Genomic DNA, 19,364 nt, shown 5'->3' with positions numbered 1-19,364 from the left:
TTTTCTGTCCTATGAGTAGAAGATATAGAGATATTTCTTTCAGCATTAGTCAATTTGTCTTTCTGTAATTAAAGTCAACTGTTCACAATATCAATGCAAAGAAAATAATGCTGTGTTCCACTCTAATATTACAGGCAACATTCAAGGGGTGGATGGAAATAATGCATGCAGCTGTTGATTCAAGAGGAGTAAGTATATCCATTTAATGCCAGGGCCTTTTTTTTAAGAAAGATATATTAGTGATCTGACATGTATAACGGCTTTGCTTTTAGGTGGAGGAGCAACCCATCAGAGAAATCAACCTCTACATGTACATCTACTTCGTTATCTTCATCATATTTGGCTCCTTCTTCACCCTCAACCTTTTCATCGGTGTCATCATTGACAATTTCAATCAGCAGAAAAGAAAGATAAGTATTAAAAACACTGCTGGTATCACTTAGATCTCTTGACGCTTAACATTTATCACCAAGCAGGAGAGATTCACATTTCATGTATCTCATTTGAGTCAGTTCGGCTCTCAATGCAAAACTTAGAATGAAGAATTAGAGGCTTTTTTGTAACGTCGTCTTGATGTTTTATTACGTATATAAAACACTTCCACACAATTTTCTTGTCTTTAATAGGAAAACTGGACCTGCTTAAGAATTATGAAGAATTATGAATCCTGCTGGATTCCGTGGCTGAGAAATCTTCCTCCTCAGACTCACAATCAGCAAATAACCGATAAAATACTTTATCAACAGAGATAAAATGCTTGGTGATTGTGTATCTCTCTCTCTCTCTCTCTCTCTCTCTCTCTCTCTCTCTCTCTCTCTCTCTCTCTCTCTCTCTCTCTCTCTTTTCTTTTCTTTTTGAATTTTGCAAGTGCAGCTTATATTCAGCTGCGCTCTATAGTCCGGAAAATGCAGTAAATGTTAATTAGAAAGTCCCCCTTTTTTTTTTTTTCTTTTTTTTTATAAAATGGTAAAAATAATGTGTTGCATTTCCTATATACTTAGGTGGACAAGATATTTTCATGACGGAGGAGCAAAAGAAATACTACAATGCAATGAAGAAGTTAGGCAGTAAAAAACCCCAAAAGCCTATACCAAGGCCGACGGTGAGAACAATTATTTTTGTATTTTTTCGTTCTTTGTAATGAACAAATTGTGTTAAAGTGTTAATTTTTCTCATGTGAGAGTTAGTGTGTCACCATGAGTTCTTTGACTTGTCGAGTTTCGTGTTTGTTCCCCAAATCCAGAACATCCTTCAAGCGTTCTTCTTTGACCTGGTGTCCAAGCAAGCCTTCGACATCATGATCATGATGCTCATCATCGTCAACATGGTGACCATGATGATGGAGACCGACGAGCAGTCCCAGCATATGGAGTTCGTCCTCAACATGATCAACCTGGTCTTCATCGTGATCTTCACCACCGAATGCCTGATCAAGATCTTTGCCCTCCGCTGTTATTTCTTCACCGTTGCATGGAACATTTTTGATTTCGTGGTCATAATTCTGTCTATTGTGGGTAAGAAGCCATCTTTTAATTTATTTTAACATGTGTTTTTGGCCAATAAGCAGAAGTTTTACGCTTGTTATGGCAGCCGATGCGCCTTACAAACAGTTGTTGACAGTTAGTGTTTCTCTCACCTTTTTCGTGAGACCAACTTTTTAGAAGCGGCACAGTAATCCAGTAGTGTCCAACACAAGCACATATCTTATCAGTTCAACAGCCATGACACCAGTAAACACCTGGGGTGTTTACCGGCGTCTACGCTGCTGATACTAAGTCTGACTTTAACCACACGTTGAGAAAGTCGGCGTTGCCGGACGATGTTCAGAGACAAACCTCTTGTTTTATTTGTGTCTGTCCTTTCAGGAATTGTTCTTGCTGACATCATTGAGAAGTACTTTGTCTCCCCGACCCTTTTTCGAGTCATCAGACTGGCGAGGATTGGACGTGTACTTCGACTAATACGCGCAGCCAAAGGAATAAGGACTTTACTGTTTGCCTTAATGATGTCCATGCCGGCACTCTTCAACATTGGCCTCCTACTTTTCCTCGTCATGTTCATCTACGCTATCTTTGGTATGGCGAACTTTGCCTATGTGAAAAAACAGGATGGGATCGATGACATGTTCAACTTTGAGACCTTCGGGAACAGTATGATCTGCCTTTTTCAGATCAGCACCTCCGCAGGTTGGGACAACCTCCTGAGCCCTATAATGGCCAGTTCCCCAGATGAGTGTGATCTTCGCTTTGTCAATACAGGCACCAACACCCGGGGGAACTGTGGAAGCCCCTCTATGGGCATCGCTTTCTTTGTCAGTTACATTATCATTTCTTTTCTCATTGTGGTAAATATGTACATAGCCATCATCCTGGAGAACTTCAGTGTTGCCACGGAGGAGAGCACTGAACCGCTGAGCGAAGACGACTTTGAGATGTTTTATGAGGTTTGGGAGAAGTTTGATTTCGAGGCCACACAGTTCATCGAGTTCTCCATGCTGTCGAGCTTTGCCGACACGCTGTCGGAGCCGCTGCGCATCGCAAAACCCAACAAGATCAAGCTGATCGCCATGGACCTGCCCATGGTCAGCGGGAACAGGATCCACTGCCTGGATATCTTGTTTGCCTTCACGAAGCGTGTCCTGGGAGAGTCGGGTGAAATGGACGCCCTCAAGCAGCAAATGGAGGAGAAGTTCATGATGACAAACCCATCCAAAATATCCCATGAGCCTATCACCTCCACGTTGCGTCGGAAACTGGAGGAGGTGTCGGCCATCATCATCCAAAGATGTTACAGGAGACATCTGGTGCGCCGGCAGATGAAGCAGGCGTCTTACCTCTACAGACAAATAAACTATGAGACCGTGGTGGATGTGGAGAACGCTCCAGAAAGGGAGGGGCTAATCGCATCCATGATACAGCACTATGGGCCCGCGGGAGTGGAGTTCATACAGATAACAGAGGACGTGCTACTGTCCTCGCCACCATCCTACGACAGTGTGACCAGGGCGGCCTCCATGACGCTCTCTGAGGGGCTCAGAGACTCAGAACTCATGGAGCCGGGGGAAAACTATGAGGAAACCTTTCTTTGAGACTCAATCGTGTGTGCAGAGTGATTGTAGTGCTTTGAATTGCTTTGTTTACAGCGGAGAATACAAAGTATGTCAAAATCACACAGTTGAAGACACTGTAACTTTACATTTGACCAGATAATGAGAAGACATGGAATGTTTAAAGAACGCACAGCCTCCAATTCAAATGAAAAACCTCTGTGTGACATCGTCCACCTTCAAGATGTCGAGGAGAAGTTATTGTCGTATTAATTTAAAGGTGAACGTTCACAGCTTCTAACAAAGTTTGGGCAAAGGGCAGCTTACATAGCACAATTCAATTCCCAGAAAACTATACATATTCTACATTTTTCTAATGACCATCAACTCTGTGACAGGAAACTATTTTGAATATTAGATTCATATTCATAATTTTCAGTGTTCACATACATACTGATTGATTTGATCTCCAATAGAACAATTACTACATTAATTTAATTGATTTTGCAATTGGTCGGAGTTCTATAAATACATAATTGTAGAAGAAACCCTGAGCCTTCAATATATGGGTCCAGAGTAAAATTTTCTTACCGTCAGTTTGAAAGAAATGCCACAGAAAACTCCCTGAATCCGTTTCAGCTAATAGACAAAGGCTACAATACAATTCATTACAATCAGCCATCAGGGTAAATTCTTCCATCTTCTTTACCACTTTGTACAACTCAGGGTCATGAGGGGCTGGAATTAATTCCTGCTGACTATGGACAAAACGCAGTGTTAATAGGTTACGGTCCGTCACAAGGCAAACACAGACAGACACTCATTTCTTATTCCCAACTTTGGTCAATTTAGAGATGCTAATCCACCCAATACACATGTTTTTGGACTGTGTGTGTGTGTGTGTGGGGGGGGGGGCAGTCCACTCAGAAAACCTTCACACAGGGAGAACGTGCAGACGCCACAATGAAAGGATTGAAAATGCAAAATCTGACCAGTGATTCTTCACTGTGAGGGAAGTGTTGACCACAACAACACAAACAACTAATTCAACTATTTGTTTTATATCTTTACGAGAGCAGCTTCATATGGTTGTTGATACAAAACATTTCTTAAATGTTTATTCTTGAGAGTGAATACTCAAGATTTATATGACATTTTATATATATATATATTATTAGCAAGCAATATAATGTTGGCAGTTATGACGCTCATTTTGAAGTTTTACCATTACAATGTCACCTCAAGATCTTTCTAATTTACAGTTAAAGAAAAGAGCTCATACCAAACTGTAAGACAAAATTAATTCTCAATGTATTCCTGAAAGGAAATCATGATGCTTTAGGGACTTTTATGGTTTTTACTGAGCCGTGTGATCAAATGTATTCATTTCATAATACAGTCACACGAAGGGAAGCACAGATAGTTGATACTCATATAATGAGGAATGTGTTTTGTCATGAAGAAGTACCACATACAGTTGTTTGTCACATCTAATGATGTTAAACCTCAACTGTCATTCACGACGAAGGGCTGTGTGTACGGATAATCCCTGAATCATGTGCCTGATTTTTGATTGTTGTCTGCACACTTCACTGAATCTCTTTGGATAAATTGTATTGATCTGATGGATGTGGACTGGAAGAGCATGAATGCGCTGAAAGCTCATTTTGTAATTAAGTGTGTAAAGAGCTTTGAGGCTGTACATTGTATGTAAAGCTAATTTCTACCTATTTTTTGTAATGTATTTATATTGAAAGGCCATTTTAATGACTCTTGTGGAGACCATAAGAAGATATGATCAAATTATCTATATATAATGTGTTCATTTTTATATAAAAAACTTTCCTTGGTAACCTGATTGTCTGTATTGCAGTTAGGTTAAAAGTTTTATGGACTATTTGAATAAAATTAATTTAAACTCTTTTCCATATTTGTGGGTTTTCCAGCTGTCAGTGCAGTTTGATTCATATGGTGATACATAGTCTGGATTGTTTTTATGTATCTGTCCTCAGTCTTCAAAATTGTTATAGTATTGTCCTTTTCACATCCATATTTAAAATGTATAGATTTTTTGTTTTTTTTCCAAGCAAGCATAGCAAGACATTCCGTGTCGGCCCATTTTTAGCTGATTTGACCTCATTACAAGTCAGGGACTGTTAAATCTCTCTGTCTCTGAGTCCATGTATCCAAAAAAAAAGACAGATGTGCACAAAACCTCTGCATCTCCACGGCTGTCTGTCCTTGTGAGTGCAGTGCCCTTTAGAGCTTACAATTGTTCGCAATAGCGCCGCCAGTGTCATAAAAAAATACATTAATATATTTTCTTTATGGAGATAAATTAGAGAAGTGGTTTCAGTGCAGTGATGTCGCTACATGATCCACTGCAGTCATGGAAAAACAGTCAATGATAATATAACACTTGAACTCTTTTTTTTTTTTCCATTCATGAACTTATTTTTTTTAAAAACCAGATTAAATCTATGATACCTTGTCCTATCGGCAAGTTATACGACCAATGCATAATTTAGAATTGGTGCTAAATTCAAGTTTATAGTTGTACACTCCCACATTTTCAGTTTAAAAAAAAAAAAAAATCATCAAGGGTGCCAATTTGGATTTAGCCCCAAAGAGATTTCCTCTCTGGTTGTCGGGGTGGTCAAATCCAACTCTGACCAGCTGGGATAGAGGGATAATCTGTATGTAAAAAAAAAAAAAAAAATCACTTGTTTTAATTACACGCACAGCCACACAAATACATGCACTCTCTCTCTCTTTTTCTTCTATTCATCATTCACTCACCAACACACAATCATACATACTGCACCATATAAATACATTGACACATCGGCTCCACACACGACAGTGTTTCCATCCTTCCTCACTCAGAATTTCATTTGGGTTTGTCCGAGAAGTGCCAGAATAATGTGCCTTGAATGACTGTAACTTGGTAATTGATCTGATTTTTAAACGTTTGGACATGTGGCAGAGATTAAAGCTTCATCAGTGAGAAAAAAAAAAAAAAAAAATTTTTAAAGATTAAAAAGGCACTATGTCTAATTACCAAATGTGCCAGCAGAGAAATGCTCCAATGCCAGTGAAATGTATTAGAAGTAACTGCATAAAATGCAAACTGAAACTTAAATGAATTGTATATGCCATATACTAAATTAACATTGACTTAAATCAATATCATGACTCATTTTCTGTCTTGTCCTTGTGACTCTGTGAACGCAGTAGGAAATAGTTTGATTTTTAACATACATTTGTGTGTGTGTGTGTGTGTGTGTGTGTGTGTGTGTGTGTGTGTGTGTGTGTGTGTGTGTGTGTGTGTCCTCAAATCTGCTATTGACAATCTACAACTTTGAATTATGAGAAAGTCTATTTATGAAATCTCAGATAACTTTGGTTTTAGTAAAACATGCTGAGATTTAAATGGCCAATCTGTATTTAAAGTTAATTTCCAGTTCGGGGTCATGAGGGTCTCTGGGTCGATGCCAACTGTCTACATCCTGGACACGTCCCCAGTCCATCACAGGGTGAAGACAGAGTGACAGACAATCACACACACACAGTCACATTTTTAGGCAACTTAATCACCAGTCAGACTCAAATACATGTTTCACGACTGTGGGAAGAAACGAGACTACCCACCTATGCTCAAGGTGAACATGCAAACTCCACGCAGATGGGGTCCATTGCAGTTGTGAGGACAGCGTGCTCACCTTTTCACCTGTTCTGCTTCCGGTGACTCTGTGGAATCTGTCTTTAATTGCCTCTGTTACTGGATCGTGTTACATAAGGCCTAAAACTCTAAAGCTATTAGCTCACTTCACATATGATGAACTATGACTGTGGCCAAAGACAACAGGAGTAAAAGCCACAAATGTGAAAGCAAAAAAACCCAAAAGTGATTATTTATTTATTTTTAATTTATTTATTTATATATTTAATTATTTAATCATTTATTTATCTATGTCTCAAGACTCTTGAGGACCTCAAAAAGTACTTGATGTCAAAAGGTTGCAGACTTTGGAGGACTCAAACACATTTCTCTATAAATTCACAGAATATATGATCTGTGATCATCATTTGTCATTTCATTTTGACAATCGGGATAGTATATAGAGTAAATCGTTTGGCAATAAGCTTTTTCGTTGCATTCGGACCAGGAAGTTGTTGTAATCGTGTGCTTCTGCAAGCTATGATTCTCAGTTGCTGTTTGTGAAAACAGAGTGAAAATTGGGTTTGGCTTGACTAAAAAAAAAAGAGAGCTGGAGAAGAGGAAATAGCCTTTTTAGGTACAGTGGCCCTTCTGTCAGCCACCATGCACTGAAGGGATTTACTTAGTCATGGTGGCTAACGCTGCCCAGATGGCCTGATGGGGCACTATCTAATTACTTTCTCATGGATCCTGTGTTTCTGTTAAATACTGGGTCATCACAATTTTGCATCCTTGACTGCCACCACCAGGGGAGTATTGCATTTACAGACTAATGTGAAGAATCGGGACCTTTACTTTATTTGCACTTTTGTCTCAAGAGAAAAAAAAAACATGGCCTTATTAAGATAATTGCATGAGTTTTCTATAGATTCAAAGATTTCAATCAGAATACTCCAGTACGCATTTTGTCCAGATTAATATCCAGATGGCTGGAGCCTATCCTGTCACACATTGAACAAGGGGCCAGGGTTCAACGTGGACAGGTCAACAGTGCATCACTGCACCGACACATAATTTCACACATGCAAACCCGGGCAAAAGCAAATCACCAATCACCCAAACAAACGTGCCTTTAGATTGTGGGAGGAGGTGAACCGGAAGGGAGAGGGTTTACACAGACATCTAATATGAGTGAAGCAACATTTTATTTGGCAAAACAATTTAAATTTTACAAATATCTGTATTGGTAAATGCTTACAAAAAAACCTATAAAGCTATATTACATCTAAAATTGTGGTTTTGTTATATTTATTATGTAAAAAGTCACCTGAATTATTTAAAACAAAAAAGGACTTGCTGGGAATGGCTGGCCTGGTTGTGTCCTTCTGGAAACGGACTGCAGGTGTCGCTACAGTAAACAAAACTAAAACAGACCACGAAGAAGAAAGGTCCGGAAGTGTTGCTCCGCTGTGCTCGTGTTGACATGAAGAAACTTATCTGAGATGTTTTAAATCGCTGGAAAGCGACAACAACTCAGAGGAGGAACGTTTCAATGGAAGTAAAATCCATTTGCCTTCCTTCAACTATCTGAAGCCTTCGTGTGAACAAAATGGGTAACGTGTCAGTTTCTTTACTGTTTACGGTTCTTCACAGTTTCTTCTCAGTAATTAACACGTCCCTTGTTTGTTTTTTGTTTTTGTTTTTTTAATGGAGATAATTTATGTTGTAGTAATACAGGGACATGTATCCATAGTTTCATTCCCGCATCAAAGTTTTGCACGTGTGGTTAGTTTTTGTTGATTGTTGTTATATCGTTTTACATCTCGAATTAATAACAGTAAACAGTTATGGATGTAACCAGTGGCCACCACTCTTAATAAAAACTAAAATGATACATTGCCCTTGACAAAACACCCTGATGAGAAATAAAAGAGACTTTTTCTAAATAGATCACACGTTGCATACGTTCTCTGTCACTTGTGGTTTATTGGGCTTTGACTTTTGTATGGATAACAACGATCCATATGTAAGTTGAGTCTTTGCACTTCAATTGTAAGGTCAGGCAAGGCAAGTTAGCTTATATCCCACTTTTCACAGGGAAATTCACACAAGGAAATTCACAGTGCTTCGCCAGCAAATAAAGGAAGGGCATTAAAACAGTGATGAATAATCTTGTTTGTCCACAGTTGAGTGTAGTAATAAAACACTGTTTCACCTTGTTTGGCTCTGGGAACACTTGGTAAACCTCTTCCTTAGGACCTCAGGGTTTTTTTTAATATGCTACGTCTCCATGTAAATCTGAGATTTATTTAGGCCCGAGGCCATTCAACGCCTTATTGCCCAGAAGTAAGATTTTGAACTCAGTCTTTTGAGTTCACACTTTACACACATCAGAATGTGTTGTGGCTCACAGCGACTGTCAATTGGTTTCAGGATTCTTGTATTTCATTAACACCTTGAATAACATTTACATTAGTTTTTGTCACACAGCTGGATTCAATGTTTATATTTCCATGACCTGTGTTTGGTTCGATTTCATGCCAGGTGCTGATTAATCTTGATCAAAACATTTAAGTGGGCCTTGTTCTACCACTTACAGAGGGTCCCCTCTCCTTGTCATCGCTGAGGCTCCTGGTTCCTCCCGTCAGGCTACTGTCGGCAGTGATGTGGAAGGTGGTTCATCTGAGGAACGTAGAGCACTACAGGAAAGTGGAGGAGTTTGTGTCATTAGTAACTGAAGTCATTCCTGGCATCCTGACAGACACACAGATGCAACTGCTCAAGCTGGGCTTAAGAGCAAAAGTAAGATACTTGCATGTACAATACAGCAATTTACTGTTCTGAGTACATATGTGACTGTGGAGGACGACTGAAATAAAAGTTTGTCAGAGAGAAGATAGTTAAGTAATGTGTAATGTCAAATTAGTTCATTTATTATGTCACATTTAGTTTCTTTTGATGACATCAGGCTTATTATCAGATTTACCAAAACCTACAGTTACAAACAACTTAACTGTATGAGCACCTTGATTCAAAGATGCATACATAGAATATTGAACTGGAGTACATGGAATAGATGCACCTTCAAGCACATCATGCAAATGTTGTTTTTTCCCAGTATGTTAACAGAATCATTTGATTGAGGACGATTTGGCTGTTGAGGGTTTGTGTAATTATAAGAGCAGTGTGATCTTTAGACAAATTGTTTGGACATCTTTGTCTCTTTAATGTTTTTTTATTTTTAATTCAGGTGATGATACAGATGTTAAACACTGAGCCATCAGACGATCTCAGAAGCGTCAGAACCCAATTAGACGACCTGCTGCGACAGGCAAGTGACGCTTTATGTTCTCGAATCGTAAACACTGACTTATCCTTTCAGTTTCGTTGTAACCTGTTTAACTCGACAGATAAATCCAGGAGGGGGAGCTCTTGAAGACAATTTTGTTCAACTTGTTCACAAACTCCTGAATGATTCAAAACGGAGAGAGCATTTCCTCAAGGTGGGCTCTGCACTTTGCTTCATACTCGTACTGTAAAATATAACTGGACAGTTCAGTTTCTTCAACACTTCCACACCTTCTGCCATTTTTGCTTTTTTTCTTTTTCTGCTGCTATAATGTTGAATATTTACAAAGCTGTGATTTGAATAAATTCCAGTCAAACGACACTGTTCAGAGAAGCTATTATATCAAACTGTTATTAATTTACTGGCAGCTGGAGAGAACCTCCAGAATGTGATTGAGTCATATGTCACCTGTGTTTCTTAAGACACTAAACCTGTGACTTTTAGCCACTTTCACCTCTTTAACCTCTGTTATTTCTTTGATAAAAATGTATTTTCATTCTCATTTTATGAAGTCGGTGGATAATCGGAGTACATCTCTCAATATCAGGTCCCAAATTACAAAAAAGGTGTTAAAGCAAAACATTCTATAACAATACATTTTGAATAATTTTGCAGCCTTTGTTATTTTCTTAGAAATCACCATATATTTTTGTCACTAAAAATACTTGAACATTTCAGATACCATGAAATATTTGTCTGTTAATTACCATCAGGGACATTCTGGGAGGAGGTTGGTTATTTTTAGCTTTTTATAGGCAACTCACATTTTGTAATAGTGGGTGAATCGAGGACTTGCCAGAACTTTGATGTCATTTAAATTATGTCCAGATGCCCTTTCTGTGAAGGCTTTCACTGCTGTATGAATAGATCAACTGTGCAGTACGGATTGGGTGTCAATGGATTGGCAACAATGGGACAAGGAGACATTTATTCTCTCTCTTCTGGCAGAATGTGTTTCCTGTAGAGTTTGGGCCTGACTTTGACAAAGCACTGGAAACTCTGATCTGCAATTTCTTTCACAAACTGGAAGAGCTGCTCGTCGTTCCAGACTTCAAGCAGGTAAAAGACACCACACTCCCATACAAGGAATTTACCAAACATTTACTGGTCTGGATGGCGTGTTGTGTTTTTTTGGTGAATTTGAATAACTGTAATTGTTTGCTAAAGATTGCAGCGTGGATAAGTGATGCATCCACCATGCTGGAAGAGGACACGCAGTGTCCAACTGGAGCTGAGGACCTCAAAGTGTTGCTCAAAAGCAAAGTGTCTGCCTGTGAATCAACCGACGTCGACTCCAGCGGTAAGTCTTGTCTATGTTAAACATCCAGCCAGGTTGAGAAGGGCTTGGTGGGGTGAATCATTGACAATGACTCACAATTGATGACGTTGAGTGATTTATCAGAAACCTATTTGCAGACTTAATCAGTTAGAACAAAACAAAACAAAACACAATCTTTACTGACACTTTTATTGGAGACAGGGATGGTGAAAATATAGCAAATCTATGAACCAACACCTGCTAGGCTATGATCCTTTTTTTTCTCTTTTGTTTTCGCAATTCAACTTGTTTTTTTGGGGTTGTTTTTTTTTTTTTAAACCATTGCATTTCTCAGGAATACTTTCACACAAATCGCAAACACATTGCAACCAGTCATTCCGTGCTCAATAAAAAAAAAAAAAATGTCTCAGAACAATAACAACGTCAGAAATCATTCATGTTTCCGCTTCCTCACATGAGATCCATCTTTCCCACACATCTCAAAACGACTCCCCAGACTCACTCCCTCAGCAAAGAACACATTTTTTTCAAAAATTGACATCACTGACATTGTTATAAATGGTTTTATGCAAAAACTAATGAATGTAAGTGAATGCTTTGCATCTTTGAATTATCATGGACATAATGTCTAAAATGTCTTTTTTTTTTGTTTTGTTTTTTGTTTTTTCCAACAGTGTCATCTCCCTCAGAGCAGCGCTTGTTAATGTCTTTATCTCTTCCTGCCTCATTAAGTGCCAAAGACGTGAGTTTGTCATCTCAGGCGTCAGACAGACTGAACGGCAGCAGCACAGGGGAATCGACACAAGGAAGTATTCCTGATGTCTCCACAGAAGATGGACATGCTGGCCGAGCTTCTGCCGCCTCCCAGGCACCGTCCACATCTGTGGAGAGCTCGCTCACATCGAGCTCCATGATTGGGCCGCAAAGGCAGAGAGTCGCACATAAATGCACTCAGTGTGGGAAGTGCTACATTTACCGCTATGAGCTCCTGGAGCATCAGCGACTGCACACTGGAGAGAATCCTTACAAGTGTTCCCAGTGTGGGAAGGCCTTCCGGAGGGCCTCAGATCTGTCAACCCACAGGCGGACGCAGTGCACAGAAGCAGCTTATATTTGCATCAAATGCGACCGGGGCTTTCAGTCGATACAGGAGAAGTTTCGGCACCATTGCGTCCGCGGCCTCAAAAGGCTCGACTGCTCCCAGTGCGGTAAAAGCTTTAAGAAAATGTACCTGCTGGGTAAGCACGAGCTGACCCACAACCAGAACCGCAACTTCACATGCAAACAGTGTGGAGGCGCGTACCCCAGCTTGAGCGAGCTGAAGTCCCACCAGAAGATCCACCCTCCTGAGCTCTCCAACCAGTGCAAGCAGTGCGGGAAGACTTTCAGCACCGTCTCCTGTTTGACGGCCCACGAGCTGCGGCACCAGCAGCAGAAAACTCAGATCTGCGCGCGCTGCGGCAAGGCTTTCAAGAACAAGCGCGAGCTGAACCTTCACATGCGCAGCCACACGGGCGAGAAGCCCTTCCAGTGTACGTACTGCGGCAAACGCTTCTCCGTGTCTGGCAATCTGAACATCCACGTAAGGACTCACACGGGAGAGAAGCCGTACCTGTGCGCCGACTGCGGCAAGGCCTTCATCTCGGCCGGCGAGCTGCAGATCCACAGACGCACGCACACAGGGGAGAAGCCGTACAAGTGCACCGTGTGCGGGAGGGGATTCACCATGGCGAGCAAAGTGACACTTCACATGCGCGTTCACACCGGGGAGCGCCCTTACGTGTGCTCCGAGTGCGGGAAAGGGTTTTCGCGTGGCAGTGAACTGAAAAAACACACCATGAACCACACGGGGGTTCGACCTTACGCCTGTCAGCTCTGTGCAAAGACCTACACATGCCTCAATCACCTGAAAAGACACTTGAAAAGTCACAGTGCTACCCAAACACAGATTTCGATTTCCTCAGATCCCGCTGGCATTAGTAGTTGAAGTTTTGGTATTTTCCAGAAATTACAGATATGATTGTTTTGATTATTTCAACATTAGAATGCTTTTTTTTTTTTTTGTCTTAATGGCAGCTATGAGGCTTGTGTGTTCATATCATTTAATAAGACATGAATCTATTAGTACTGCCTATTTCTATTGTCTATCAGTTGATGTGTCACTGCAGTAAATGGGATTTACAGGCCTTCAGTATCCTAAATGTGTGATAATAAAGATTGTGGCAATTATGCAATCATTGCTCATATCTTTTAATGTGGATTTTTTTCTGTGGTTGCCCCATGAACTTCCAACCCCTTTGAGATGGACTCTGCACTTTTCCCAGTGTCATCTGGAATCAACTCCCTGCAGCCTGATTAAGCCAGCATAGAAGATGGATTAGTGGTGAGGTGAAACATAAATATTTGATGTGTGTGTGTGCATGCACGCACTGCGCATTTAAACTGGGTCCCTGGGCCAGACCATTGACTCCCATCACCTCCCCAGAGGCCGACCACTGCATACTGAAAATAGGATGGGGGTCAACATGGCAAGATTTAATTTCCCCGGAGGGGATTAACAAAGTATGATCAAGTTTGAAAAATTAAATCTGCTCTGTGATTAAATATGGATTGAAATTGTACATAAATATGAGTCAAAATTACATGCTTAAAAAGCACAATCCTTGGAGTCGGACATACATATAACCTCGAAATTTGGGCAGAATGTCATATCTATAATTTCCTAACAATATATATATATATTTTTTAATGTTTTCCTGGAGGGGGGGGACCCTCAATTTTCAACTTGTTAATTATTCACAATATTTCACAAGAAATGTCAGAAATACTGTAATAAGTAAAGACTATAATTTCGTGATGTTTTACAGTATCAATATATGTGTATGAAGTGAGCTGCATTTGCTTTATATGGTGGGTTTTTTTATGTTGCCCGGTGAGGCGGTGCTCTCCAGTTCAATACAGTCCTCGACCCATTTGTTTTAGCGGGCTGCACAGTAAAGCAAAACAAACGTACCCGCGGCTGACGCGCTGCCCACTCAACGCGCTTCAGGAAGAAGTTGGCGCCTGCACTAAGTTAGCTAGCACGCTAACAGAAACCATGAAAGATGTCCCGTAGTGCGCACATTTCTCTGCGTCGTGAATAAAGAAACCCGAAATGAACGACATGGGTACGTATTCTCTCGTGCAGCTCGGCAGCCGTGTATATTTTGACTTGCTATTCATGTAACCGAATAGCAGCAACAGAGGATTAGCCGAGGCTCGGCAGGCCTCGTCTAATCCCTGGAGCGAGGATTGTTTTGGCTGCTAACACACCGGTTTCACCCACAACACAAGCGGCGTGCAGGCTCGCGTGAGCAAAAGCCCAAACGCCAAAACAAGACAGGGACGATGCAACATCTTCACCATCGTTTGTTGTGTTGCAGAGGCTGTTCAGAGAAAACATAATTTCACGAAGGAGCAGCCATGGAGAGACAAAACCATTTGACATAAGCGTTTGCTAATGTATCCGATAGCAGACATTAGCGTAGGTTGCTGCTCTATATGTGTGCAAACGTTAAACCTGAACTGCTCTGAGCAGAAAGCATAAACAAACCCAACGTTGGTGGGGAAAAAGTAAACTGATTATCAGTCCAGTGATGCCCAGTGTGTAAAGTGAGATGCTGTGTCAACACAGCACAGAAGTGTGTTTTTTCCTTGTAATCTGTTAAATCTTCAGTTTGGACTACCATTTGCATATTTAACATTTACCCCAACCTGTCAGTTAACTGCATGGGGCCAACATGTGACGATGATGTTCAATAATTGTTGCAAGCAGAAAGCTCTTATCCTGTGTTAATTTCTTTTTACTGAACTCTCTCTCTCCTCTAAAGAATTCAGTGTTCCCCTGTCCTCACTGGCCCTTCTGGTCCCACCACTGCGTCTGATGTCAGCTGTGATGTGGGAAGTGGTGCGACAGCGAAATATAAAGCACTATGGGAAACTGGAGGAGTTTGTGTCCATGGTTACAGATGCAGTTCCTGAACTGATGAGTAAAAGAGAAGGGAGGCTGCTGTCGTTGGGCCTGAGAGCCAGGGTAAGTAGATCATGTGTGTGTGTGCACGTGTCTGTCTCAGGGTCTATAAAAACACTCGGATCACATTTGTTTCCTCCAGACGACCCTTGAACTGTTGCGCTCTGAGCACCCTGAAGATCTGAAGGCCGTGGAAACCCATCTCAACCGAATTCGATCCTCTTGCATTGAAGAAGTGAGTAACTCACCTGAACTTGTGTTGCATACTTTCATTTTTTATATTTACAATAATTGTTAAAGTGAACTGCAAACTTCCTGTCATCCCAATTACTTTTATATCCACTGACTGTTGTCTTGTTTTGACTTCCAGACGAACGATCCAGTGATTGAAGCACCAGAGGCAAACTTCATGAAGCTTGTGCAAGGCCTCATTGAAGATACTGACGGCAGGGAACACTTTCTCAAGGTAAAAATTAGGATAAATCAAAATCCGTAGTGTGCTGTTTACAGTGTTCCTTTTCTGAAAGAGACAAAACAGTCATTTTTGTTGTTGTTTTGTGCCTATAGACTACCTAAAGTCATTCACACTTTACACAAAATGTTTTGTTGTTTTTTCTTATGATATTTATTTGATTGCTTTTTCTTAGCCATTAAAAAGTAATTTTAGTTGTTTTGTTACAACTCTTTATTTTCTCCTGGAAATCTGACTTGGATTGGACATCCAGGCTTACTTGCTTATTGTGCTTTGTTAGTTTTAATCTTATCTTCAGGACCGATTAATTGAGCGACGTCTTTCTTTCTGTGACAGAATGTGTTTCCTGTGGAGTACGGCCCTGATTTCGACACGGCGCTGGAGACCTTGGTTTGCGAATTCTTCACAAGACTAGAAGAGCTTCTCCCGATACCAGACTTCAAGCAGGTAACAAAAGGATCTTTGAAAAGTAATGAAAATAAAAGTGGTGTCTCCAACACATAAATAAGAATTGTCTTCACATTGTTTGCCTTTGTAGACGGCGTCCTGGATAAGTGCTGCTCCCACAGTCCTGGAAGAGTACATGCAGTGTGTCTCAAATGGAGAAGACCTTAAGTTCCTTCTCCAGAGCAAACAGTGTCATGGGAAGCTGGCAAAGAGCAATGTTGGTATGTTGACGTATTTAAACTGCACAGCGCTTCAATTCAGCGGGTGTGACCACATGTTAATATTTCTTTATCACGTCTTCCCTCCCAGCTCCCTTCCAATCAGATGATCTCCTCATCCCCTCTCTGTCCCTGCCGCCATCCCTGGAAGTGGCAATCGCTTCCCACCCAAGTGCTTGCGATGACGAAAATAACGACGTCCCTCAGATCGTCATGTTCGATGAAGAACTGTCGACAAATCCTTCCACCTCCGCGGACTTTCCGGACTCTCCAAAGAGGACCGACATGTCCTCGTCTCCCCGCAGGAGGCAGCAGTCGGGAATCCACAAGTGCCCCGAGTGCGACAAATGTTTCAAGCACCACTCTGTCCTCATCGAGCACCAGAGAGTCCACAGCGGGCTGCAGCCGTACAACTGCTCCGAGTGCGGGAGGGCTTTTAGAACGGCCACCCTGCTGGCCTGCCACCGGCTCAGGAAATGCAAAAATGCAGCATATCTGTGCATTAAATGTGGAAACAGTTTCCCAACCTCGCTGGACAAGTTCAGACATCACTGCCCGAAGCGGGGGCGCAACTACGATTGTGGGCAGTGTGGGAAAAGTTTTCCTAAGTCCAGCAGCTTGAAAGAACACCTGCTCACTCACGTTCAGAGTCGTCTTTTCAAGTGCAGCCACTGCGGCGTGGGTTTTTCGGGGATTGGGGATCTCAAATATCACCAGCAAGTAGATCACGACAAACCTTATCAGTGTAAACAATGTGGAAAGAGTTTTATCTCCTCGAAGAGTCTGACCAAGCATCAGCAGCGGCACGAGGAGGTCGGGGAGATGGAAACTACGAAATCGATGAGCGGAGGCAAACACAGGAAAAGTAGCTCAGGTCATCGGACTTCGTCGGCTTCCCTGTCGTCCAGGAAATCTTCAGTTAAATCAGCCTATTCACGAGGTAGAGTCACTCACAACTGTCCGCTGTGTGGAAGGAGCTTCAAATATCGATTTGAGTTCCTTGAACATCAAAGGTTCCACACGGCGGTGAAGCCTTACAAGTGCTCCCAGTGTGGGAAAGCCTTCCGCACAGAGGCTCACCTCTCCGGACACAGGAAGAGGAAATGTAAAAACGCCGCCCATGTTTGCACCAAGTGTGGCTGTCAGTTCAGGTCCCTGCATGAGCGCGTCCGACATCAGTGTGTGCAGCTGCTGACGAAGTACGAGTGTTCTCATTGTGGGAAGACGTTCAAGATGGCCCACCTGCTGAGGAACCATCAGATGAGCGAGCATCAGCTCCCCTACAGCCCGAACCACCGCTTCAGGTGCCGGTACTGCGACGAGACCTTCCCGGGGATCAGCGAGTTGAAGTATCACCAGAGAGTGGACCACGAAAAGCCTTATCAGTGTCAGGAATGTGGCAAGTGCTTCCTCTCCGAGAAATGCCTGGCCAACCACGAGCTGCGGCACAACGACGACCGGCCGGAGAGCTGCCTGGTCTGCGGCCGCCGGTTCAGGAACCGGTACGACCTGAAGCAGCACATGCGCACTCACACTGGCGAGCGGCCGTACCAGTGCACCCACTGCTCGCAGTGTTTCACGACAGCGGGGGGACTGCGGAGTCACACCAGGGTTCACACGGGCGAGAAGCCGCACGTCTGCCCAGACTGCGGGAAGGCCTTCTCGCAGATGGGCGCGATGCGCACCCACAGGCTCACCCACACGGGGGAGAGGCCATTCAAGTGCACGGTGTGCGGCAAAGGGTTCACCATGGCCCACAAGGTCACGGTCCACATGCGCGTGCACACGGGGGAGCGGCCGTACGTGTGCTCCCAGTGCGGGAAGGCGTTCACGGGCGGGAGCGTGCTGAAGCAGCACATGCTGAATCACTCCGGGGTGCGACCGTACCACTGCCAGATCTGCCCCAAGACCTACACCTGCCTGACCCACCTGAGGAGGCACCTCAAGAGCCACTCCAGCATGAACTGACTCAGATCTGGAAAAGCAGACTGCGACATAAGCTAACAAGTTTTCACATGGACTGAAGCGCTGCATTGGACATAGAGGGTACTAAAACAAAAATCCAACCGATTCCACTGACTTTGGTGACGCTGTTGCAGTTATTGTTAAACGAAGGAGTCTCCACTTCATCGTTAGGTGGAAAGTAAAGGCAACAGGAATTCGAGGACGATGGCAACACAAACCCATTCATCATTCACCACCGGGCTTTGTTTGTTTTTTTCTCCTAGTTTTGTGTTATTTTCAGTTTCTTATGCATGAATACTTTCCTAAAATATGTTCTGGACCCTTCCAGAAGTCACAGGAATATGTTTCTCAACTACTTTTGCGTTACCTTACAATACCTCCTGCATTTCCTCGGATCCACGGAAAAAAAAAAAAAGGCTGAGCTGCATAATGATATAGTAGCTGGTTCCCACAAAGTGAGTCATGACAGTGAGTCACGTTTCGTCTTTACTGAGAAGTGTAACAGAGCCTAAAAATGGGTTTTGAGACCTGGATCAAATCAGCATAGTGAAATAAACAGGATGTCACCAAACCAGATGCACTTGTGTATGAAGGATTTCTTTTTTATTGTCACTTTCCAACATTTTTCCCCTTTCCATTTAAAATGAATCCAAATAGTTTGATCGCTTGAATCGAACAACTTAGTCACGTACATCTCAGTGCCTACAACTGATTTTTTAAACCTTCAGGGAAGTTTTAACAACAAATTATGAGAAGAAATGTTTGTTCCGCGGTGTTGTAGTCCACAGGTGGCATCACTGCCAAACTGTGGGTTCACATGCTTCAAAGCCTTGACCCTTTAAACATTAGTGGCAATTTACAAACTGTCCATATGGATTCTTGAATAAAAAATATTTTTGTTCTTAATGAGTACGTAGT

At 42.1% G+C, this 19,364-nt stretch overlaps 3 protein-coding genes across 3 annotated transcripts in view; all 3 read left to right on the top strand.

The window, feature by feature from the left end:
- Positions 1-3,088, top strand: part of LOC308135066 (sodium channel protein type 2 subunit alpha-like) — a gene marked incomplete at both ends in the record, with an annotated part of 29,426 nt that extends 26,338 nt beyond the window's left edge. The window contains 5 exons of the mRNA XM_080502939.1: positions 135-188; positions 273-414; positions 1,002-1,102; positions 1,244-1,514; positions 1,866-3,088. Coding sequence (XP_080359065.1) covers positions 135-188; positions 273-414; positions 1,002-1,102; positions 1,244-1,514; positions 1,866-3,088 — 1,791 coding nt within the window. The remainder of the gene's footprint in view (positions 1-134; positions 189-272; positions 415-1,001; positions 1,103-1,243; positions 1,515-1,865) is intronic.
- A 5,096-nt stretch (positions 3,089-8,184) lies between these two features.
- LOC308135186 (uncharacterized protein) lies at positions 8,185-13,322 on the top strand (the record flags this gene model as incomplete). Its single annotated transcript, XM_080503061.1, has 6 exons — positions 8,185-8,320; positions 9,307-9,509; positions 9,958-10,210; positions 11,005-11,115; positions 11,224-11,356; positions 12,010-13,322. Exons 5-6 carry the CDS (start codon positions 11,254-11,256, stop codon positions 13,320-13,322), a joined length of 1,416 nt encoding a protein of 471 aa, XP_080359187.1. The 5' UTR covers positions 8,185-8,320; positions 9,307-9,509; positions 9,958-10,210; positions 11,005-11,115; positions 11,224-11,253.
- A 1,072-nt stretch (positions 13,323-14,394) lies between these two features.
- Positions 14,395-19,007, top strand: LOC308135012 (uncharacterized protein). The gene is made up of 7 exons (XM_080502876.1): positions 14,395-14,502; positions 15,205-15,407; positions 15,487-15,579; positions 15,715-15,810; positions 16,153-16,263; positions 16,355-16,484; positions 16,573-19,007. The coding sequence occupies exons 1-7, from the start codon at positions 14,490-14,492 to the stop codon at positions 18,447-18,449; spliced, it is 2,523 nt and encodes an 840-aa protein (XP_080359002.1). The 5' UTR covers positions 14,395-14,489; the 3' UTR covers positions 18,450-19,007.
- Positions 19,008-19,364: the final 357 nt, after the last annotated feature.

The sequence above is a fragment of the Blennius ocellaris genome, assembly GCF_963422515.1.
Source record: "Blennius ocellaris genome assembly, chromosome: 10".
NCBI lineage: Eukaryota > Metazoa > Chordata > Actinopteri > Blenniiformes > Blenniidae > Blennius > Blennius ocellaris.
Note: the sequence above shows the minus strand (reverse complement) of the source record. Positions and strands in the feature narration are given on the sequence as shown.